Raw genomic sequence first — 24,571 nt, forward strand, 5'->3', positions numbered from 1 at the left:
AAGCGCTGGGAAGCCCGGGGAGGGAAGCGGAAGAGCAAGGGGTGTCCGACCCGCTCCGCTCCACCTCGTGGTGGGGTTGCTCCAAACTCCTGCGGAGCGCTGAGTTCCAATTTCCGAGACTGGCTGCCGGGACGCACCCGCCACCCCTCCTATGCCCGTCCCCACCTCCCCACCACCCACACCCCCAGCGTGCGCTCCACCGCCCGCCACCCCGCCCTAAGTGCTCCCCAGAGCGTAGACACACACACCCCTCCCGCTGCGCCGAATTCCCGCCGCTGGCGGGCAGGGGAGTGCAGAGAAGAAAGGGAGCGAATCCTGGGCCTAATCAGTGCGGCTGCAATGTGGGACCGCTTAGGAAGTTTCCCCTCAGCCTTCTTTCAGGATTACTTGTGAAAATTGTGAATATCCGTCCTGTGTAAGGATTTCCGAGACCGGCAGGGCGAGTTTGGGAGAAGTATCAAGTTTGATGGGGGCGGAGAGAGCCCCATCAGACTGCAGCTTTGTTTACAAACAGTTGTGTAGTGGAAGGGGGAGGGAGGAAAAGGGATACAGTGAGGAGTGTTGGAAGTGGATGAGCAGTCCCCTCCACTGTTAGAACACCCCTCCTCCCCGCGAAGGGGAACGGGGAGCAGAAGCCCTTTTGCCTTAAAAAAAAAAAAAATGTCATCCTTATTGACTGTAAAACCCAGGAGCAAATCCCGCACTCGGACACCGCCTCCTGCCTCCTTCTACCCCGTCCGAGTCCAAAGCACTCGCTCAAAGGACACAAGCCCGTTCCTTTCCCGCCCAGGAACAACGACCACCAGTGCCTTAAATCTGTTGTAAGGTCAGAAATCTCTGAGAATTAAGCTATCTCTTTCTCCTAAAATACCGGTCCCTTTGCATTCCACTTTGGGGTCCCAGGTCCGGTAAGCGGGTGGGTGGGGCGCGCCCCTGGCCCTGTCAGACTGGGCTCTTCGGAGACTGCGGGGTTCTGGCAGGATCAAGTCACCCAAAACAGCCCCAGGAAAGCCCCCCCCCCCCCCTGGGTCAGATCCTCCCTCCCTACCTGGGATCTGACCCTCCAGCTTTGCACCCTGCCCCGCCCCCTTCCCTAAATACAAACCGACGCGGGGGTGGGGGGAAGCGAGGCCCCACGTCCCTCTGAGGCCTCACTGGCGGGAGTTCCCCTCCCGGGTACCGGTTTGTCAGTGATTGCCACATTACAAGATGTTACATTCCTCCCTGGGGCCAGGGGCCGGGCGGGGCGAGGGAGACACTATGTTTCAAGAAAAGAAAGAGCAGGCAGCAGTTCCTTGGCGCCTCCACGAGAGAACGCAGGCCCAGTCTAGATAGACTTTTCTTCCCGGGACCCGCTCCGGCTCCTCGCTCGTCCTCTGGGTTGGGCCAGACCGCAAGCACTGCGGTGTCTTAGCAGTTTGTGGGCTGCGTGGAAGCGCTCCTGGGAATCTCACGAGGCCCGTTTGGGGGATCCTCGGGAGTCCTGGTGCACTGGCTGCGTCCCGGATCCGTTCCGGTCAGCGCTAGGAGCGAGGGGAGCAAGGGAGTTGGCGAGGGTTGGGCGGGGACGGGGGATGGCTCCAGGAGGCGGGCTGTAGCTGTGGGGCAGAAGGTTAGAACTTCGCGGAAGGAACAGGGCAAGAGGGAGGGAAGGACTGGTCGTGGAATGCGCGGGGGTAATCCCAGAGCGCAGACTTGGGCCGGCACGCAGCTAACGTTGGCAGGCTTTCCGCACACCCACTCCTCCCCTCCTTTTTGTGCTCCAGGAGTCTCGGGCACCCTAGCGATGAAATCGTCGCTTTCTGAACAATGGTGGCTTCTGCCCCTGGAACCTGACCGAATCTAAGCTGGTCTGAGCTGTGGCCCCACTCCTGGTGGCTTCTCTCGCCCTGAGCCGCCGCGTTGCCCCCTCCTCTGGGGCAGCCTCCGCCCCGCCCCATCCCTCAGCGTCCCTGGCCTGGGCTTCTTAAAGTCGCAGGGTGTCTCAGTGCCTCAGAGAAGCGCCGCCCCAGTAGGGAGTATTTCGGGAGGGGGGGGGGGCGCTATCTGGGACGATGGAGGGCTGGCCCCAAGGACCTAATTGAGCTTATTCTCTCCTGTCCCAAAGCCTCCAAGGAGCAGGCTCACATTCGCCGGCACTAAGGAACAGCTAGCGCCCAGTCTTGGGTGCTAAGTCGCCTCACAGCAGCTCCTCAGTCAACCAGCTGCCCACCCCCCCACCCCCCGCCCTCTGGGCCCGCCTGCAGATTCTAGAGACCAGCGGGCTGAACTGTGCAGGGGGGTTTCAAGAATTCGCGAAAGGGCCCTAAGGAAGGAGGAGGGGAGAACTGTAAAGAAAAAGAAAGGAAGAGTGTGTGTGTCGGGGGAGGGGGGATCCGGCTCAGTCACTTTCATGCTCTGTTGACGAATGAGGGTGGGAGCCCAGGGCCTCTGGGGCATCCAAGCCCAGAGAGAGCAGACACGGGGTGTGTGTGTGTGGGGGGGGGGGGATTCTCTTCCCAACGTGTTCACGGGACAACAGTGAAAATTTGCCTTGGGTGGCCAATTTTCTCATTTGCCCCTATTAAAAGAAAAAGCCCAAGAAATTCAATTAAAGCCACCCTGGCCAAGGCGCTATTTGAGGCATGAATGTCTCCCCTAAAGCTGTAGCAATCATGTGGCATTAGACACTTCCGGAATCCTATAGCCAACCTGAAAAATCCCAGACCCCCTTTTCCCCTAATTTTTGCTCTGATCTGTAATTTTATCCACATTTGCACTAGTTTGAGCATTCTGGCTCTCCCATCTGAAAGCCTGCAATTACTATATAATTCTTCGCAATTTCAGATGTCCTAATATGGACTGTAATTTTTGCGCAAGACAATTTCCTGCTATTTCAAGCATCAACATTGTCAAAGTTGTATGTACATAATAAATGGGAATATCAATGCATAGTTTTTAGCATAACATCTTGACTCCTCGATAATTATATCCGTTCGGAGCCTACGCAGAATTAGCCTGAATTGCATGGTAACTGCTGCTGCTTTAAAATTTTTAAAAATTACTCATAATTTTCCCAAAGATTACCAAGATCTCGAGTGCACAATGTCATCAGCGTAATGAAGAGTAAACATTTATGCTAATAATCTGCAATTTTTTTCATCAGCTATAAAGACAGAGGCTATATAGCCGAAAATTTCAGTCCTATTCTGCAAGCGCCGCGCTGCAAAAAGCCTGCGCGCTCCGAGGCGCCTGGTCCTGGGGACCTCTTTTCACTCTTTACTCTCGGGATAGGAAGATGGGGCCGGGGGATTCTTTTTGGTTTTCTGGTTTTGTTTTGCTCTGGTTTGGTCGGTTTTGTATTTCCTATTTTTCCTTTTTTTTTTTTTTTCCTTTTTCTTTCCTGTCATTCTCCCAGTCAAAAGCCGCCTTCGACCCTTTTGGTTTGATGTAGCAAAGATTGTGTCCAGATTATCTGAAATTGACACTGAAGAAGGTAAGGGTGGAAACCGGTTTCATTTTTCAGAGGGTTGGAAGGCTGAGCTGCGCCCGCCGCGGCAGCGGCTCCCGCTCTGGGAGTAGGAGGGTGGGGGAGTGATTATGTATGCACCAGCTAATTCTTCCATCAAAACGTCTTGTCAGCGATGTCAGGATTATTTTTCCCCCTTTTTATAAAAACACTTGATGTTTTAGGAAGTGTTAATCCCTGAAGGTTGGGAGATGAGGGCGGGAAGTAAGAAAGGCGTGGGTCGGGGTGACATGTTTCTTAGCCTGGGGAAGGCACCCTTTAGAACCGTTTGCCTGTCCACACTGGAGTCTGGGTTTGTTGTGGAGGGTGGGACCTAAGGAGGATTTCTTTAGGTCGTGGGAGGGAAAGACCCTTGCCCTCTGCACTGCATTTGATGGAAGTTCCAATGGCCCTGAGGGATCAGGAGTAGAAAAGTTCGCTTGAGCCTTTGATTTCAGGATGATTAACCCAGGCGGTGGGATGTCAAAAACTAGAGAATCCTGACATCGGTTTTTTTAAAGATACAGAAGGAAAGGGATGGATAGCAGGGTAAAAACACATAGCTGGAGGCCTGGGTTGCTTCTTTCTGCTCAGTTTTTCTTGGGATCAAGTAAGTATCTCAGGTTCTATATTCACCACCCAGACCTAGCTTTCTCTAGGTGACAGAGATTGAGGATTTCTTCAAGGGGAGGCATTTCTACATCAAATGACTCCAAGAATAAATTCATACTTCTGTTCATATAGGTGGGGGGGGGTTAAAACTTTTTGTGGTCAGAATAGGAAAGGCTGAAGAGCCATCTGTCCCAGCCCAGGTGTGGATCCCCAAAAGAAAACATAAACATAAAACATGATAGCCAGCAAGGAAAAAAAAAAAAAAGCTGCGAGCTAGATAAACATGTTTCCCATTTCATATTTTTAAGATGTTGCCTAGATTTGGGAGCTGGGTTCTTCCACAATCAGGTGACTAGGAGGACCACTCCGCTTCTGGTTTTGAAAACCAAGTCCAGTGAGGAGGGGACTTTGGATTGTTGCTTTTGCCCTTCCACATCCACCCCTACCCCTTTTTGAGCGAGTGTGTCTGAGAGAAGATATTAAAGAGGTATCTGTTGTTTGGCAATTTTGCTAAGTCTGTCTTCATTACTTCGACGCTGTGCATTTGCTAATTTGGAGGCCCGGCCATTGACAAGCTTGCTCCATACACCTGCAAGCAATTTGCCGGCTCCGGTACCGAGAATTGCAGAGATGGCAGCTCGCACCTATTTGATTTTTTTTTCCTTTTCTCAATGCACAGCAAATTTGGCTTTCAGTGCGTTATCTCTTTTGTTAATGCAAAAAGATTCCCTGGGCGAAAAAATTGCTCATAATTACCAGAGAGATGGGGAAACTGCATTAGAATAAATAAACCTGAAATTACTGTAATTATGTTGTGTTTGATGGGCCCGGCTTGTAATCAAGAAGAGAATACAGTGAAATGATGCTGACCCTCTTGGGTTTGCAGCTGTACACGCACTTTGGGGTCTTTTTTTGCAGAAAAGAGTCATTTTGATAATCATTAAGCTGTGTGTAACCTATTTCAGAAGTGTTTTAAAATGAGGTTCACATTTTTTGAACAAGGGGAAAAAAATCCCAAAATTGCATTTTGCCATTACAGACTCATACATAAGGAAAGGTTGTGTTTTCTAAGTGACAATTGTTAAGATATAATATTCAAAATCAGTATTTAATCATTATAATGAGGTATTGTTTAAATATAACCACCTTTAGATTATTCATAGTTTAATTAATATACTCATTACGAAAATCTTTGAATCAGATATTTGATGAACTGCTTGTCAGTAACAAGGCAGCATTAATTAGACCTATATTGAGATTACCATTTTTAAAAGTACAACCGCTTATAATTATAATAGAGCCTAACTAAAGACCGCCTTCATTGAGCTAAAACTAATAATTTCTCTATTTGAACCGTTAGCAAGAGATTATTAAATTAGTATAAGCTAATATCTCAAAGTATTAAAATCCGCTTGACCAAATAGATTGTGCCTGTGGCTTCAGGCATTGGGCCCTGGCTGCCGTCTGAGGAACCAATTCGGATGCGTGAGATAAATCTGCCAAATCTCCCCGCCAGCAAAGTCACACCTCGCAGGGAAGCCAAACCCGGGAAGGTCTCTGCCCCGCGGCCGAAGCCCAGCCTAGGCATTCCGTTCCCCCTTTCAGCTTCCAGCCGTCCCGCGCGCGCGCGCACCTTGCTCTCCGAGGTCTGTTCCCCCTATTGCGCTCCAGGTTCTGGTGACCTGCGGGAGAAGAAAAGCCCCAATCCCAGGCCCAGAAAGGGCCTCGAGGTTCCGAGCTCCATCCCCCACTACTTCCCTGCTTTCTTCAACACCCCCCCCCCCAACACACACATGCCCCCCCTCCGGCGCTTCCCCTCCCCTTCCCAAAGGGCGTCGGAAGAGCCTGGCACATCTGATCTTTCACCAGCACCAATTGAAAAATGGGTGCTTGTCACAACACAGATCACTGCCTTCCTCGTTCAACTCCCCACCGCGCGCGGCAAAGGGTCCCTCAAAGGCGGAGGGCCAGTGTCGGAGGGCAGGTTGAGAGAAGCGGGACTCGATCAAAGCAGCCGGATGAGGCCCGCAGCTTTCCCAAACCTCCTCCACTAGGCTGCGGGATCTGGGCTTGGGGTCAGGCAGAAGCGCCGGGCCAGGGTAGTTCTAACTGCCCCCAGCTCACGTTCATCTGGAGCGAACTGATCTGAGCGGTTCATTGGAGGTGCCCCCTTAATGGCCTGGCTGGGAGACTTTCGGGCTGGGGTAGGGTGCTCCGCTCGCCCACCAGGCCCTTCCTAGGCTCCTCCATTCCTCCCAGGCGCAGGGAAAAAGCCCGGGATCCTTAGACAGGAATGGGCCTCGCCTTGTGCGTGGGGCCTTGTGGATGGGAGTGGCTGTGCAGGGCCCGGGTGGCGCCTTGAGACTGTCCCGGGGAGCTCACTGATTGATTGGGGGTTAGCCTGACAGACGTATCCTTCCGGTCCTTTTCCGGCGTCTGGCCGCGTCTTTTCCTCGTCCAGATCCAGCGCCCTCCAGGCAAGCAAAAGCCGGGCAAGCAAAAGCCAGGAGGCCAGATCCCCACGGAGGCGAGGGGCCCAGCCAGGTGTCTCCGTCTCCAGGTTTCTAGGACTCCCGCAAGGTGACTGGGTGTGTGTTGGGGGAGGGGAGAGGGGTGTCACTCAAATCTCACAGGCCGGCTGTCTTTGAGTTCTGCTTTGATCTCCTCTCAGCCGGCCTTCGCCATCCTTTTGGTTCCTGAGCCCTGACTCTGACATGCGGCACCTGTTCCTGGTCCTCCTTCCCTGAGATCCTTGTAGCCCAGGTGGGATCAGACTCCTTGTCAGTCAGGAGCTAGGCGCCAGGCAAGAACAGCGCCCCTAGGCCCTGTATCCTGTTGTCTGGAGTCAGAGTCCTTGCCCCTGCATTGCGTCCCCAGAGGTGGAAGCCTGGCCGGCCCCCAGCACCCGCTCACACAGCACACCATACAGCAGCTCTTTCTCGAAACCATAATTTTACTGTCAAAGAAACTTTATAACTTATTTACAAAGTTTTTTTCCCCCAAGATACAAAGCAATAAGTTAACATTCTCAATATAAAACTAAACTTTGACATAGAGAACACAAAACATGGTTGATTTCAACTGATCACATTTTCCAAATTTCACAAGTAAAATGTCAAGATTCTCATTTCACAAAGCATCGGGTTTTACAGCCACACACAACGGAACGGAAAAAAAGCTAAGCTTGTGCAACATGTTTACAGAACAATAATAATAACAATAATAATTAATAACAACAATAATATGTACAGCGATTAGATCCTGCACTGGAGGCTGTGTGTTCAGGTGGTGACTGGCATTATTCTGGCCGCGCCTCTGGGGATTGCTGTAAAGCTGCGCTTGCTTACTTTACAGCCCACTGGCACTGGGGTACTTGCTCACACCCGCCTCTTTTCTCACCCGCTGCCCGAGGGTCCTCTCTCTCTTTCTCCCTAAGGAGAGAATTCGGATTTTCCTACTTGTCCAGGCAAGGAGACTAAGCGTTCTTCTCCAAATGAGAAATTCTGTTGGCTTCATTTCTTTCTTTTTAAAAACATGTAAAATATGCAAATCATTCGACTCCAACCTCTCTAGACCAGTGAAGTACAAAAGTTACTGTGTAAGTTAAAAACCACCAGGTCCTCCTTGTCCATTTTTTTCCGGGTGCATTTGAAGTGACCCGTATGTTTGGACAGTGCGCTCCTCATGTCCCATAGAATTGCGTACTGGCCAACATTCAGCCTCAGGTGAAGTCCATTTCTCAATAAATAAGCCCCCTCCCTCCAATTTCCCCCAATTCCCCAATGAGCTACACAGATGTTTGGGCAGGCCCAGGAAAAGGTCTGTAAGGATGAAACATCCAAGCAGCCGGAACTGGGTGGCCTGGTGGACAGCGCCTCCCGGGACCTGGTGACATTTTCAGAGGCCGCAGAATGAGGACAGCGGACAGATGAGGACCTCGACTTGTCAGGGCACAGATACAGAGCGAAAGGAGACAAGAGACGGACAGGACAGAAAATAGCTTTTGCTTTTTCTACATTGCTTTTGTTTTTGTTTTTTTCCTGATAGTCCCACACAACTGAGGGTCCCCCGTCCGGTCCAACAGGCTATCTTGCTGCTCGAGCTGTCTCCGGCGGCTATGACTGAGCTCCCAGGCCTCTCACTCTGCTGCTCGTGGCCCAGGCCAGGGTTCAGGCGAGGGTGTGGATGCCAGGGAAGTAGCCAGTCCAGACAGCAAGGGGCTCTGAGGAGGCGGTGTGCGTCCTGCCTCCACGGTTCCTTCTTCTTTCCCTCTGAGCCCTTCTCTGGGTGCAGGGCACACATATGGGGTGGATGGACCGGGAGGCAGGAGGGACCCGGACCAGGGGAAATGGGAAGGCGGTGGGCGGGAACGGTGGGCAACCTCACATGAGTTGGGGTTGCTGCATAGCTTCTTGGTGCGCCGAGGGGTACCATGACGTGTAGCTGGGGATGTAGGAGCCCGTGCTGCTGCCTGAGCCCTTTCCGGATGAGGAGTTGGGGTTCCATCCAGGTGGCACCGGCGGGGAGCCGGCAGAGAGCGCCCGGCCGTTGGCTAGTGCGCTCCCCTCCAGAGCTGCCCCGCCCTGCTTCATCAGCTTCTTGAACTTGGAGCGCTTGTTCTGGAACCAGATCTTGACCTGCAAGGGCGGACAGCAACATGACTCGGGCTAGGTCCATTGTGCCTATCATGGTGGTGGGGAGATAAGGTGACAGTGGGACCGGGAGAGCGGATGCCCCTTACCCCCCTGGGAGAAGGGACAACTCGCAGCTGGGGGAGCAGACCGCCACTACCACCACCAATGAGAACCTGGCGGCTCCGGCAGCTCTCCTAGAGCCAGGGGGCGTGGTGGCGAGGGGTGAGGGGGATCTAGGCCTTCTTCTGCCAGGGACTGGGCCCAACCTTGGCTGGCAATCCTCTGGGGAAGATGCAGGGCCTGCACAACATAGAGCCTTCAATTCCAAAATGAGTATCAATAAAAGAATCAAGTGGAGAAAAGGAGTGGAGGAAATTTATTTGCAATGCGATCTGCCTTCTCTTTGCCATCCTTTCTGCCCTCGAGTGAGTTGGAGACTGACCAGGGAAGCCACAAGGTTTTGTTAAACTTTTCATTTGGACTTAAATAAACCTTTTCTTAATGTCTGTTTGTCTTCCCAGCTCTGCTCCAAATCCCGGCCCCAACGATGGAAACCCGCGACATTCGTCATCAAACGCCCATGGGCTCCTCGGACTCTCAGAGAAATTGGGAAGGAAGGTCCGTTTCTCCTCCGGGGTCTGGGACTTGGGTGGTGTGAGCAGGCAAAAGAAAGGACCCCCCCCCCCCCCCCCACACACACACACACACACTCCCAAGAAGGAGAAGAGGGAGGAGGAGGAGAAGGAAAAGGAGGAGGGAGACAGAGGCTCAGGCCAGGCCCCAAGTGATTAGCCACACACTTTAAAGGCAAAGAAGGGATTAAGCCCCGAGTCTATTGTTCCAGTTGTTCGGGCACGTGTGACTTCAGAATCCCCAAAGAAAACGTCTGGGGAAATCCTCCCTGCGCCCTAATCAGATTGTCCAGGGTTGCAGGTCCGGGAGCAGGGCAGTGCGGAGTACGGAGTGCGGAGTGCAGGGAGAGCCAGAGCAGAGAGAAAGAGGAAGGAGAGACGCTGGGAGAGCCAGGGGTGGCGGGCACACACACGCACAGGCACACGCACACGCACACGCACACACACTCCCTCCCACCCCCGACCCTGAGGGCCAGAGAGCAAAAAATGAAGCTCCGGGCGCGGGCTGGCCGCGGAAACCTGCGAGCCGATGGGGCAGCAGCGAGGTACCTGCGTCTGCGTGAGTCCCAAGGAGGCCGCGAGCTCCGCCCTCTCGGGCAGAGCTAGGTACTGAGTTTGCTGGAACCTCCGGTTCAAAGCCTGCAACTGCAAACTGGAGTAAATTGTCCTGGGCTTGCGGATCTTTTTCCCCTTGCCATTGAAGCGCACCTCACCGCCTTCCACCACTGTGCTCTTCTCGGAGTCAGCCCCTGGAGGGACAGCAGAAGCAGGGGCCCTTGTTAATGCGAGAGACAACCTTCAGTGTGGGGAGCCAGGGGCGAGCGGCTACCGAGCGGGGTGGCGGAGGCAGGACCCGGAGAGAGAATGCTCAAGAAACTCCAAAAACCAGGGAAAGGTCCCGCAAAATCAGAGGGCCGGACCCGGACCGCTGCAGGCGGACTGGGACAGTTCCCAGGCGCGCAGCTCCTGCCTTTGCAGGGAAAGTTTGCTGTTTTGCAGGCGGTAGTTGAAGTTTAATTACCCTTAATTGCACACATTGTTTATCGCGCTACGCAATAAATAATTACCGAGACTAATACGTGCACATGTGGGTTTCTGTTTTCCAGCGGGGCATTGTGTGCTCGACGCACGAAGCCACCCAGAGGCCCAGCTAGTGCCAGGGGACGCTCTCAGATTTACTTCTCCTCTGCTGGATAGTTGTTAGTTAGGTGGATTTTTAAAAATTTTTCTTTGCTATGACAAGGATCCATAGATTGATACCCGAAACCTCCACTGCTCCGGCGCTCTCCCCACCCCCACCCCACCTCTCTCTCAACCTCTCCCTCCTCTCTCTCTTTCTCTCTCTCTCTCTCCCTCCCTCCCTCCCTCCCCTCCCTCTCTCCCTTCATACCTCTCAGTCTCCCTCTCCCGGGCAGGCGCACGTACCTGGATCCTCCAGGCGGCTCTGGGCGAGGCTGGCGCTGCCTGGGTAGGACTGCACGGAACTGATGTAGGGGCTGGACGCGTGGCTGCTGACCGAGTTGACGTAGGGGTAGCCCAGCGGTCGGGAGAAAGACGAGGCCGAGCTGTAGGCGCCGTCGGGCTGCGAATGGCCCGCCGAGTGTAAACAGTGCATGGAGTAGTGCCCGTGGGACATGGGAGAAGGAGACATTTGCTGGTTGGGCGGCCCAAACTCCATAAACACCGCCTTGCCCGACACGGGGCTGTTGAGACTTTCTGGCATGGTGGTCATGGTCATCTCTTCTCGCGGGGTCTGGGTGTGGGTCTCTCTCTCTCCTCTGCTTTCCTTTTGGGGGTCTCTGTGTTTCTCAGGACAGGAAGGAACCCAATTTAAGCAGAACAGGGGTTTTCACTTTCCATTCATAAGAAAATGGAGTTTGTCTCTTTGAAAAGTCTAAGCATGATGCTGCTGAGCTCCCCAAACTCGCTTCAAAGCTTTGACTCAGCCAAGGTCATAAATATTCATGAGCCGGCGGAGCTGATTGGTCCGTTGCCTTGCATAATCACCGGGGATTGGTCCGAGGCGCTCCGGCTCCGCTGGACTAGAGCGGGCGAGGCGGCCGGGTCTCGGGAGAGACGCGTCCACAGTTCCCGGCCGGGGCTCGCTCCTCTGCAAAAGAGCGCGCCGAGAGGGACGCACAATGGGCTGGCGCCCTCGCCAGGACTACCGCGGCCCGCGGCTCTAAGGCCTCCCGCCTCCTGGAGCGCCTCACTTCCCAGAAAACAACCTGCGACTTGGCGGCCGCCTTCCCTCCCCCTACGATCCCGATCCTCCTCCCATCCCAACACCGGGGACCTGGACACAGCTTCTCCCAGCCACCGCCACCGGGTCTGGCGCTGAGCTAGGGCAGTTCAGGAGCCTGGCCGCGACCTCCCGAGCGCGAAGTCGCGCACTGGGGGACGCTGGAGGCGGCTAACAGGGCGCTGTCCTGCCCAGCTTCTTGTGCCGTGCCTAGCACAGCGCTCTCCCGAAGGCCCCGCCCTAGCCTGGGTTCGCTTTGCCACATCCCCGGGGTGAGATCTGGGGCCCTCGGGCGAACTCACTCACTCGGCCGCCCTGCCGCCACCGTCGCTCCCTGGGGCCGGCTCGCATTGCTCCAGGCCCAGCTGGCCACTCTAGTTCGAGGCTGCACCGGTCTGATTAAAGCAGTGCGCGCGGAGAGCCAGGAACCCGCGCTTCTCCTCCCAGGAAAGGCGGCTGCACCGCCCTCCACTCCCCCGACACCCCCATCCTTCCTCCACCGCCCCCTCCCCTCTCCACTCCTCTGCGCCTGGCGCCCAGGGCTCACGCGCCCCTAGGGCGCGGCGCCGAGTAGAGTCCTGGAGCTGGCGGGCTCAGTTCTGCTTGAGCAGCGGAGGCCAGGTGGTCATTTTCCGGCCTCCTGGGGTCCAACGAGATACTGGGGTTTAGGAGTCCCGGGGGACACCGAAACCCGCGGCAAAACAAGACCAATAATAGGCTCACTTATCTTGTGTGTGGACGTGTCTCTCATTGTCGCTCAGGATCCTCTTCATCTTCAGTGGTCAAAGTGGGCGCCACTGGGCCGGGGACAGGGCTGGTGGAGGCAAAAGCTGCCAAGGCCTCCAATCTTCTGGGGCGCTAGGTACAGAAAAGTACACAAAAATCCCCCCGCCCCCCGCCCCCCGCTGTAACCACCACACAGCCACCCTCTTGAGGCGTGGTGCAAACCATGCTGTCTTCGAGGGGCTGTTGGTTCCCGATTCCTCCAGCCTCACGGTGAATCCAAAATTACTTTGTTAGGTAATTAGAAAGTGTTGATAATTATTTCTTTCATAATTTAGCGGTGTGGCGGGAACAGGGAAATGATCTTGTGAAAGTTCACACGTGCAGATGTATTAGTTACTGATTCATTTGATTAAATGGTAGTCTCAAGTGCTCGAATCCACAGCTGAAGGCGCCCCATTAGCATAACACTGATGTTTAATTTTCATACGCATAATTAGCCATATATTTAACACTAATAGCAACAAGCAGCCTTTCAGCGTTAAACAGCCTGGGATTTGATCTGGCCTGAGCTGAACCTTCACCGATGCACCTTCCCCTGGCTGGAGTGTCGCAATGATCACAGGACAAACCTCTGTAATCAAGTACATTTTGGCAGAAGGAACCCCAATAAAAATGAGCACTCAAAACAAATTACATCGATGCTGTCGTTGCAGATATTGGAAGGGGCTTCTTTCTTTTTTAACTTCAGTAGCAGCAGCTGCTGCCCGCGGAATTCCTCTCCTTTGGTTTAAGGGCATGATGTTGGGGGTAGAAATATTTCAGGCTGTGTGGTTGGAGCAAAAAGAAAAACAAAAGCAAAAAAATAAAAAAAACCCACCCCACAACCGATCCTCCAAACCAATAACAGCTTTGCCAACGTTTAAAAAGATTTTTTTTCTTAATCACCCAACCGCACGGTGATACTTTGTAGCAAAAACCAGCTAATGACTCCGCTACCAGACAACTCCCAGGAGCTGCAGGACTCCTCTTGATTTTCGTGTTGCACTTGTGGTTTTCATTGCTCCTTCAGAGCGCCTATTTTGGGGTGTAGAGCAGGGTGTGGAGCGCGGTGTGGTGCTCCCAGCACAGCAGCACGGATGCCGCCCGGGCCCCTGGTTTCCCGCGCGCCTTGCGGGCCCTGACCACGTAAGTGATCGCCTTGGCTGGCGCGGTGTTGGGGTTGGGACCGAGGGAAGCGGGGCTGGTCACTCCAGGTGCTCAGGGCAATGCAAGAGGAAACCCGACAGCTGAGTCACCCAGGGCCAGTTTATTCCAGATAACTGCAGGGTGGGGGAAAGGGAGAGAGGATGCCACAGGTCTCGATGGTCTGTCTCCAGGGCTCTCTATCCGTCCACATCTGGAGGGGGGAATCCAAGCCATTCGTAGCGCAGTGGACCGGGCTGGCTCCGGGAACAAAAGACCCCCATGCGCCCCCTCAGGAACCGGTTTCAGAGTCTTGGTTATTTTAGAAATGAATTATTGTGTGCGAGCGAGTGTCTACACTCCGGAATTATTTCTTAGATCCAGAGAAACAGTTACTGGGAGGAGCGGATGAGCCAGGGCCCTCCGGGGCTCAGAGACGCCGGCCTTGGCTAGCTTCTCAACGTGTGATCTTATCTCTATTCTATGAGCCCTTCCACCCCACAACGCTAAGGGGACACCTGTTCTGAAACGCAGGTTTGCTTAGATCTCTGCCTGTCCCAACTCTCAGAGGAAATAAAACTCTCTCTTGTATCCGGAGAATGTCCCGGATTGCCAGGAGAACCTCTTGGAGGCACGCAGGACTGGCGCCTGGTGGTTAGCTGTAGCCATGAGTGGGCTGGAATCCCCGTGAGGTTTGGAGCCAATTAAGCTGGCAGGGGTGAGGGGTGGAGAATGGACAAGGTACTTTAAAATCTGCTTCCTAACTTCAACTTTAAAGCATGTTAAACGGAGTTTGTTCTAAACGAAGTTTGTTTCCTAGGGAGCTGCAGAGTATTGCCTGTATATGTACAATGTTTAAACTTTAGGTTGGTTACTTTAATAAAGGAGTTACAAACCTGTCCCATACATACTTCCACCTTGGCATAATTGCTGCACAGCAGTGTGCTATCCCAGTGGTTGGTAAAATCCTGTGGTCCTAATGAAATTATTCTTGGGGAACCTGACCTGTAGATAAGATACAGGTAATTGGTGCAATCCTACTGCTCTAGGAGAGAAGTGAAGTCCTTCTCAGGCAAACCTCTCCCACGGACATCTGGGCCTTGCTCCTCTCTAGGGACTCCAGGTTTTTCAGAGGCAGCAGCCCCTGAAAGTCTCTAGGCCTTGTAAAAGTTTTTTAAGGACCCCGAAAGTTTTTCAATGAATCTTGTAAATCTTCAACCCCTTCCTTGTCTTTTCCAGCTCGGAGATCCACTAGAATCAGAATCATTTTTGTCCAAATTCTCCATCCCTGGGCACGGAGAAAGAGAGCCAGAGGTGTGGGAGAGTGCCCAGGAGAATCCCAAGTTCAGGGAAAAAGACGGAACACGTTCCCAGCATGTTCATTGGCCTGTTTCCTATCTCTTTCCCCACCACTGTGTCCCAGAGAGGAGCTGGCCCTGGGGACCCAATCAAAGAGGCCATCTGACATGGCAACTACAGGTGTCTTACATTTCCTTGGTTCTCTCTAGCCTATATTTAGTGGATGGCAACTTTGGAAAACCCGCTTCAGTAAAAACAAGAGTTAGCACTGACTTTGAGGAAACCCTAAATGGGACTTGTTCCTAAAACCACGACCAAAGGGGCAACTATTTTCTTGGTGTCCTGCCAGAGGCCCAGCCCCTCTCCACCCCTGGGCCCAGGTATGAGTAGGTCCTGGGGAGCTAGCATGAGGAAAGGGAAGCTACTCCCGCAGGAATGGGTCATGGGACGGGAATGTGGATCTCTGGATTTCCTAAAGCAGGTGGAGCTGTGAGCAGGAGGCTGAACTGCAGTGAAACTCACCAGCTCCAATCCTGCTAACTAGGTCCTTGCCCTAAAAAATCCCAAATCTCTTCTTGCTGGGAACCTCTGAGTCTCCAGTGCTAAAGTGTGGTCTGAAGGCGGCCAGTATGGGGAGAGGTTAGTTTAGGAGCTACAGCAGCCTGGGATTCATACATAATTTCCTAGTGCAACGAACAGTTGTGTGTGTATGTGTGTGTGTGCATAGGGTCTTGCAAAAGTAACCTCTGGGATGGCACTGCAGGGCAGGATGAGGGCCAGGGAGGAAAAGCTGTAGGGGATCAGGAAGTCATGTTTTTAGACTGGTAAAGCCTGCAGAAGAGCCAGGCCGGGTCCCACAGGCAAAGACATGTTTGTAACCAACCCCTCCTTCCATTCCGGCTGATCTTTCATTGCAAAGCCGCTATAAAGGGGAAGAACGGGAAGGGCTGGGGAGCAGGGGCCAGCTAGCCAGTGGAGGATCCACAATGGGGTAAAAAGAGACTTAAAAAAAAAATCCCACCTAACAGCCAGGCTCCGGTTTTTCTTTATGCGGGGGCATATGAAAAGTTCAGAAACTCAAAAATTAACCAACTACCCTCTTCCCCCACCAGTGACGGTCAGAGACTAGGAGCACAGACACAACGGGTTTAAGAGGGGAAGCTTTTTACTTGGGCAGAGTTAAGACAAGGGGAAGAGAAAACCATGCACCTATAGGAATCATTCGTCTTCCAAACGAGGACGTCCCATTCCCCCTCAAGAAATGTTTCCCCGAGCTGGGAAACACAGTCCCGCTCCAGGACTGTGGCCGCGCCGCCAGGCAGGGCTTCAGATCTGCGTTCCCAACTGCCCCCAATCCCCACCGCGTTTTCCAAGACGCCTCTAGGTCCTAGGCAGGCTACTGCCCACCAGCCTTCCGCCCGGTTCTCCAACTGGATTCCGGCAATTTAGGAGAAAAGGCGCCCAGCCTCTGCGATCTTGGGGCCGCTCCTCAGGCCTCGTGGGGCAGTTTGGTCAGGATCTGAGCGCCCTCCGACGTGATGACCACTGTGTGCTCGAACTGGGCGGACCTGAAACACAAGGGCGGCGGCGGGGCGGTCAGGACTCGCGCGAGCGGCGGCGGGGCGGGGAGCGCAGCTCACCAGCGCCCTGGGATGAACCTTCCCTTTCCAAACCATTGAAAAGTAACCACCTTTGATTGTCCAGGGAGACCACAGTCCACGCATCCTCCAGGACTTTAAATTCAGGGGATCCCTCGGTTATGATTGGCTCTGTAAGAGGGAAAATGTTTACTGCGTGAACTAATCAGATTCTTGTCAAACATTGTTTCTACTGATGATCAAAAAAGAGAGTAAGAAGGTTTCCCCCCTCCTCCTAAGTACTTCCCCCATGGGTTCATGTTGTCATATTGCAAGGGCTGATAATTGATGTTGCTTGCACAGTATACTACAAACTAAACAGTAGGAAGAGGAAACGTTACAACATTCAAAATGTATTAAGTTGCCTAGTTCCTAATTTTTTAGAGGAAAAAGGGCATTTTAATCAAGCCTTAATTAGGACCCTGTGGATAATAACCACCCAAACACCAGTCCCTCTTATAAATACCAGTGAGTTTTTAAAAATATTTGAATTTTTTTAAAAAAAAAATGCTCAAAATGTTCATTAATCAGCAAATAACAATTTTCTTATTTCACTCTAATTGCTTCTCCATTAAGACCCAGTCAGAAACATGATGCCTTCCGGGTTTTAGGTGATTGGAATTTACTGGTGACACCAATCACATGATCAGCCAGGAATGGGCCACAGAGAGTACATGCCACTGCTGACAGGGAGCAAGGGACATAATCGTCTCCAGTTACTGGGTGTTAATGAACACACACACACACACACACTAAAAACCCAAACACCACATTATGTTGGTAACAGAATTAGAGGGTGGAGGGCTGCCTCTCCTAAATGTGTCGGTAAGTATCTGATTTAGGAAGATGGGCTCGAGGATATTATTTAATCAGATTTACTCTGCATCTGAATTATTTCATTATGCTGATTGGCTTTATTAGTCCTTCACGGGACTGCCTGGCCTAGGCCAGCGCCACTGCCGATGCTTCTGCTGGGGGAGCCGCAGCTCTCTGAAGGGGAGCTCCCACACTGACCTATGGTGAAGGCCATTCCCTCCTCCATGAGTAGATCGCTGTCATTTGCTGTAAGAAATAAAAGATGGGGTAGGGGGAATGGGAATGGGAAATGGAGAAAAAGATAGAAACAGAATTAGAGGGGTTGGGCTGCTCAAAAAACTTGGTAACTTAATATTTTTTCTTTTGGGATAGGAGGGTGGAGGTTTCTAGAATCCTGGGTGTTCACTAACAACCCAGGGTTAAACACAGGGCTCCTGGGTCTGTCTTTGCACTTTCTGCACCTGGGGGTCAAGGCCTAGCAGGAGCAGCCTAGGTGTTTTAGACCCTTGTCAGGATCCTCTGCTGCCCTGGCCACTTGCTATGAGGTCTCCTGGCTTTGCTGGGTCCTGGGCCTTGTGATCTACCCCCAACCCAAACAGAAAGACATCTTGGGGAACAGATGCAAAGGGAAGGCAGGCTACAGTAGGAGGCAAGGTCAGGGGTGACTTCAAATAAGTCCAAGTGTTAGCTCTGGGTCAGGCACATGTCTAAGAGGCCCTTTCTGCACTTCCTCCTGGACCTCAGGTGGGGCTCTTTGGCCCAAAGGGAGTTCTGCCCTGTTGCATCTCTAGGAGTCTTCCAGGGCATAGGGTCAGGCAGTAGTTTCTCCAGGGACTACTCCCAAGTAACCAAGGGGGATGCCCACCTGCACAGGGTCCTTTGGTCTCTGGGGTGCTTCAAAGAACTGCCTCCTACCCTAACCCCAATCTTCTCCCCTCACCCCTGCCTCCACTGCCTTGTGGCCCACCCTGCTTCCCCACTGTAGGGTGCACACCCAGGCAGTGAAAAGCATGAGATTCTGGGGAAGGAACACAGGGTAGGTATAATCTAGAAATCACTAAAGAGTACATGCTGCTAAATACATCAGCTGTCATCGCTGTGGAGGATGTGATGAAGTTTAACCACAACAGTCAGCAGTGAGAGAAGGGGGGAGAAAAAGGAAAACAGAAAAGTCATATGTGCATGCTGCTGGGACACTGATGCAGCGGTGTCTTGATTTCAGTAACTTTTCCTAGACAAATATTCCTTGTGCCTTCCAGCCATCACTCTTCAAGAGAAGACAAAAAGCAAAATAAATCTTATTTTGGGATTGAAATTACTGGGCAATAATCCAGTAACATAGTAATGTGCTGGTTATGATTAAGTACCCTTTGAATTCTAATTTTGAATCCACGCACACAAAAGGATGATAATGTGAATTCAAAGTTAGAGTTTCAGGAGCAAAACTGCCTTATCCTGATTCCATTCAATTAACAGCTCCCAAATTAACTTTCTTACCGTGATGCCAAATTTCTGGATGTCCATGAAAGTAAGATCCTATCCCATGTCCCACAAAATGTGAACAGACTTGCAAACCATTCTGATGAGTAATGTGGCTTTAAAAGTGACCAAACAAAATATTTAATTAAATTAGATATGTTTTTAATGCATTCATAGATAAAAACAAAGTCACTTAAAATATTCTATAAAAAAGATAAATCAGTTATATTTAGAGTCAGATAATGACAATGTTTTCATTATTCTGGAATAAATTAAATATTTTTTGCCATTGCTTGTAAAACTCCCTTTGGATAAATGAAGAAAAAAGGTATGTATCTAACACAGTACAGTAGTTAGCTTCATTGACCTTAGCACAACGTTCAAACAAGACCACTTTTAGACGAGTGAGTGTGCCACACACATATATAGGTCAATATAACCAAGATACATGTGCATATAATGCAGGTCATAAAAACCTGCGTGTGTGTATGGGGTTTCACAAAAAGACTATGCAAATTACTACTAAGTTGGGAACCAAAGAGAGAAAAAAATTTATAATCTAGAAATGTGACTTCCTACTTCTATAGTTCACTTATTCTGGTCTATTTCAAAGCATTGTACATTTTGCAAACAAAAGGTCAAATCTGCTTTGTTCGTATTCTTGAAACAGTACAAAACTTTGTGATCATTTAGGATTTCTCCTTAAGACTTACACCATTAAGAGGAATCATAGCACTAGCCAGTTTGGCTTAGGGGACAGAGCATCAGTCTGCAGACTGAAGGGTCCCAGCTTCAATTCTGGTCAAGGGCACATGCCAGGGTTGCAGGCTCGATCCCAAGTGTGGGGCATGCAGGAAGCAGCCGATCAATGATTCTCTCTCATCATTGATGTTTCTACAGGTATTTCTCTCTCCCTCTCCCTTCCTCTCTGAAATTAAAAAAAAAAAAAAAAGGAATCATAAAGAATGCTTTTTAACCATTGGGATGCTTAAGAAAAACTAGTATTATGATTCTTAATTCTTAATGCTTCATTTGTTATTTTTACATACACATCATTTAGGTTCCATCTATTCCATATAAATAAAATATGGTACATATACTCCAACCATAAAATCTTCACCTACAAGGTTAAGAAGTTGTTTCTGAAATTAGGTGCATATGTTTTATTTCTGGGAATGGCAGAAAGACAAAGACATATATACCATTAACAATTTTTATATTTTCATGTGGATGAAGGGCACAGTGCCTGAATCCTAACCATACAATGGATTGGGATTTACAAGACCACTATTTAAATTGTTAACAAAACCAAGTTCTGAGATCCCAAACTGGAGTTTCCAAAAGACCCTCCATTCAGTTTAATATGAGCTCAAAGGCACTTAGCCAGAATCTTTATGAGCGCGCATGTTGATGTACTTTTCTCTCAACATTTTTAACCTTCCTCTCCAGACCTGTAAAATATTGGATGTCACTCTACACAGCAGATGGGCAGACTCTCATTCAGATTTAATTTCCTTGTAACTGATAACATAGAAATAAGTAAGCGATGCATGTGCTGAGGACAGGAATGATAAGTCAATGCTGTTTTTAAATCTAAGTTGTATTTTATGGTTATTTCCATGTATCTTTGCACTTTGGGCAGGTTAAACAAGTTTCCCAAGGCTTTTCTATTTGTACCACACAATTTCTGAATAGAAACTGAGGATGAAGAGTGGATAGAGGGTGGAAGAGATATTATCAAATAAGATATAATGATCTAGATTTATTTTATTTTTTTACAAAAATGGGCTCTACCTAAACCTGTAATGTTACTTCAGTTTCAACAAATCTCATTGATTCTAATAGCATTCATTATAAACTGTTCTCCTATTTTCTTAAAGAAAAACACCACCTAGGTTTTAAAAAAAGACTCTGATTGGCAGGCATCACAGCTACATCTTAAATGTGCGTTACACTGGCAATCTTCATTTTAATTTCCAATGAGAGGAGAGGAAGAAAGCCCACTCTGAAAAAACACTTGGGGTCCCACCCCCGCCCCATCATACCTCTCATTCCTCTTTATAAAAGAAGCTCTGCAATTGCTAGGTGCCTAAGATATCTGAGTGCATTCTCCTACAGCAATTTACTGCCTGGATCCCGCGGGAACTCCCAGCTATCGGAGTATCATAGAATGTATCTGTCATGGATGCAAAGGTCAGAGGGGTTCACAGCCATGGGGGAAAGAACAGGACAAATTTCCTTCAGTTCCTTGGTTGAACACCCATCTCAATGCTCGATTCCCAGGAGCTTAGTATATACCCTTCTGTCTGCTTTTCCGAGTACTTTCCTTTTGGATTGGTAGTTAGCTTTTTAACACATACCTACAGGGACTAAATAGGATAAAAAATCTCATCAATGTTTTAAATTGCTGTTTAAAAGCACACCCCTTCTATTATTTTGGAATACATGGGAAGCAAAGATTATATACCTAATTCTAGGGTTTAAATCTAACTTCACAGAGACAAGCCAAATGACTTGTAGTAGCAAATTCTACTCTAACATGAAAGCGAGAACTGGTATCCTTAATCGTGGCACAGGAAGGTGCAGCATGTGAGCTTCTCTTGTTGGTGTGTTGGGGAACATGGAAACAGCTGGGTGGGCAGGGGTGCCCAAGCAGTGTGGCCGGTGTTCCCCAGCACCAGCCACCCTAGGGTCATGACCCATTTCTGAGCACAGGGATCTCCTGTCCTGGACATTTTGCCTTCTTTTTGCTGAAATCTATTGAAAAGAACTCTTACGGTTTTAGCTCTTCTCATTTTTTTTCCCCCAACTAAAAATCCTCTAAGATAGGAGGGCACCTCTGCATGAGCCTGAGCACATTTATGATTTGAAGCCCATATAGAATATTTGGGGAGAGATGATGAATAAAAGTTTATAAACTTACTTTTAAATTATACTGTATTATTACAGTTTATGTGTCAGTTATAGTTTGTAGTTGAAAGAAAAATTTCACTTAAGGAATTTCATCTTGTGACCATTTTCTTCAGTTTACTTCCCTTTCATGAGGCAGTTTTCCTCAATTGAAGTATTAAATGTCTCAATAAATTAAAATTCTTAATATATTTCAACTACCTTTTTATGACTAAGAATACATTCCCCAAGAGGGCAGAGGAGTCCAATATTTAAGTACATACTCTTCTAACAAAATAAAAATGCACATGGAAATAGTTTTATTAGCATTTTTACACGAATCTTTTAAACAGAACTATTCTCTAAATGGCCACATCTCTAATTAAAGGATCTTAAATGGCATCTGATATTCTAAGTTATGACATTTTAGCTTAATGTTTCCAGATTTTTATTTTAAGTAGACTTTTAATGAAGGAATTAGGGGAATGATTCCCTCTAATTACAAGAAATGTTTAAGTATAATGAGTAATATTTTTGAAAGCCAGTAATTGTTTTCCAAAAGAGTGGTACTTTTTTTGGTTTTGTTTCAAACTGGACCACAAATTACTGTATTTTTCTTGAACTTTTATTTGAGGTTTTCTGTTTCTGAAAAGCAGACATGATGGATTGAAATAAAAGATAATTTATTGCAATGCTTACTTTCATGTGCAAAGAGAAGCAGTATAATTGTAATTTACAGTAGCTGTCAAGAAAAATCCATCACAAATGACATTAAAATGACTTATTTTGCCTGAGCCACTTATTGTTTAAATGTGCATAATCTAATAGAAAGATATTATTTTTCAAAATCTGCTTTATATTCTTCTAAATTAATATCAAAACATATACTTATGAATTAAACATTAAAAACCATTTATTGATACTTTCATCATGACATTTACAAGTATAAGTTTAAATTATTTTTGATTGAACTGTCACATATTTGTGATGCATGAATCTACACATTCACAATATTCTCATATGTACCGATCGTACCATCTAGATATAATTATGAAAATACAGATTTAAAAATATTCAAAGCAAATGGAGCTACAGTGAGGATAATTACACACTGTAACCTAAAGATCACTAGCCCTCATGAAACAAAAGGACACACAAAAGGGAAGGACTGTTTTCATTAAACTCTTTTGGCCAATACTTTTCCAGAGATAACATCCTATCCTTCAGGTTTCAGAGAATTAAAGAATTTCCTATAAAGATCACTTGATTTTTGGTAACAGAATACTAATAAAAGATGCTTGAATGTTTTTTTCATGCTGCATCAGTAGAGGGAGGCCATGCAAAACATGGTGAATATCTTACAATAAATGAGACTGAGTTGAAAGATGTTTGTAAACCTTAGGTCTGTAATGATTCCAAGTACTTTGGCATAAAGGTGGAGATTGCTTGTTTATTTACTCCCTTGAGAGTTTGCCTGAATAAGAAAAGGTGAAATAATAGATGTCCAGAAACACTGCCTTAACCCATTAGAGCAAACATTTGTTAGAATCTGGGCCAGTTTCCTGTCCGGTGGCAGACATAAACCATCTAAATAATGAAATGTATTAGGGTAAAAGTAAAAAGTTCATTGTCTGTTATTTTTTACATAGTTTTGTAAGTGCTGTTGTTGGGACTGATCTGGTTTTCAAAGGAGCTGATACACACAAATTTGTACTCCGAGAAAAGTGACCTTTGCATTTAAATAGCTAAAATCCAATGTCACTTTCAATTCTACTCTTCTTTTTTTTATGTATCTAGAATTAATTGTAATGAAATGCATTATCCTACATAGAGATTTATCAGATTTTCCGACTGAATGCTAGGCTTTGCTAGCACTAGCTGGAATTCACCTGCATGTTGGTGTGGCGTGTGGCTCTTTTTTGTAAACAGTTAAGTCGTACACAAAAAAAGGGAACAAAGGTCAGCACCCAGCCGCCACTTGAATGTGAGATTTTTCTTTTTATTCCCCTTGATGTATACTAGGCTCTGTGTTATTAGTCTTAATGATGGAAAATTGTAGTGTTGATACAAATCTTTTTTTCAAAGTAGTAGGCGGGAGCTCCATTTGTTAGTAAGTTTTTTTGTGACTAAAAGCCACGGACAGTACATTTATGTAGCAGTAAAAGGCCTAGATGCTCTTTCCATAGCAGAGCTAATTATTCCTACTGTGACCTTACTGATCCAGCCTGTTCCTAGTACATCTCATCTGCACGCCTGTTCCTCTGTGTAGATGGTGTCAGGGAATATGAAAAACCCTATAATGAAACCATTTTCATGATGGAGAAAGGCTACTGGAGTTGCACTTGCTACAAAGAGGCTCAATTATATGAGTAATTGTGATAATTTTCTACATTCATAGCCTTCAATGGGGAAAAAAGAATGAGAGCCACAAAGGAAAATTACTTTAACAAGAAAGTACAGAGAGTAAAAATGGAAGAAGAGACAAAAAAGGGGAAAAATAACCAGAAAAAAAGTTTAAAAAATAGATCTGGAGGGAGGAATAGCGAGACAGGGAGAACAACAGAAATGCTCAAAAGCCCATGTGCAGCTGTGTTGCACAATTAAATTGAATTTTTTTTCCTGCAGTTGATGAATGTGACTACTGCAAATGTGCCTCTGTAGTTAGCTATCATTTGTTGTTCCGTGACAGGAAAAGGATAATTACCTCTCAGAGAGAATCAAAGGCTGACATGCCCTTTAGACACAGCCATGAATGCAGAGCTCGATAGAATGCTTGAATAAGAATCTAGTGTTCTCTGCCCCCTTCCACTGAAGAATAAATTTTGTTAAAATGCAAGAACACCACCAGTAAATTTGTTGAACCCTAGGTGTTCAAAAATATGAGGTACATCTATCGACTCATCCCATTTGCAAAAATAAAACTGCATTTTGAATTC

The 24,571-nt window shown here is 48.5% G+C and overlaps 2 protein-coding genes across 9 annotated transcripts in view; both read right to left on the minus strand.

Moving 5' to 3' along the window:
• Positions 1-8,481: 8,481 nt before the first annotated feature.
• On the minus strand, positions 8,482-11,958 carry DLX1 (distal-less homeobox 1; the record flags this gene model as incomplete). Its single annotated transcript, XM_080668173.1, has 4 exons — positions 11,910-11,958; positions 10,791-11,172; positions 9,915-10,114; positions 8,482-8,736 (listed from the first exon to the last, which is right to left on the minus strand). The coding sequence occupies exons 2-4, from the start codon at positions 11,101-11,103 to the stop codon at positions 8,482-8,484; spliced, it is 768 nt and encodes a 255-aa protein (XP_080524299.1). The 5' UTR covers positions 11,104-11,172; positions 11,910-11,958.
• A 3,999-nt stretch (positions 11,959-15,957) lies between these two features.
• METAP1D (methionyl aminopeptidase type 1D, mitochondrial) overlaps positions 15,958-24,571 on the minus strand; it is a 73,199-nt gene continuing 64,585 nt past the window's right edge. For all 8 annotated transcript variants that reach the window (XM_080668577.1, XM_080668576.1, XM_080668578.1 and 5 more), the window contains 4 exons: positions 18,765-18,862; positions 17,466-17,513; positions 16,505-16,583; positions 15,958-16,382 (listed from right to left, as the gene is read on the minus strand). In XM_080668577.1, coding sequence (XP_080524703.1) covers positions 16,304-16,382; positions 16,505-16,583; positions 17,466-17,513; positions 18,765-18,862 — 304 coding nt within the window. In that variant the 3' untranslated portion in view covers positions 15,958-16,303. The remainder of the gene's footprint in view (positions 16,383-16,504; positions 16,584-17,465; positions 17,514-18,764; positions 18,863-24,571) is intronic.

This window comes from Plecotus auritus (genome assembly GCF_963455305.1).
Source record: "Plecotus auritus genome assembly, chromosome: 5".
NCBI classification, from domain to species: domain Eukaryota; kingdom Metazoa; phylum Chordata; class Mammalia; order Chiroptera; family Vespertilionidae; genus Plecotus; species Plecotus auritus.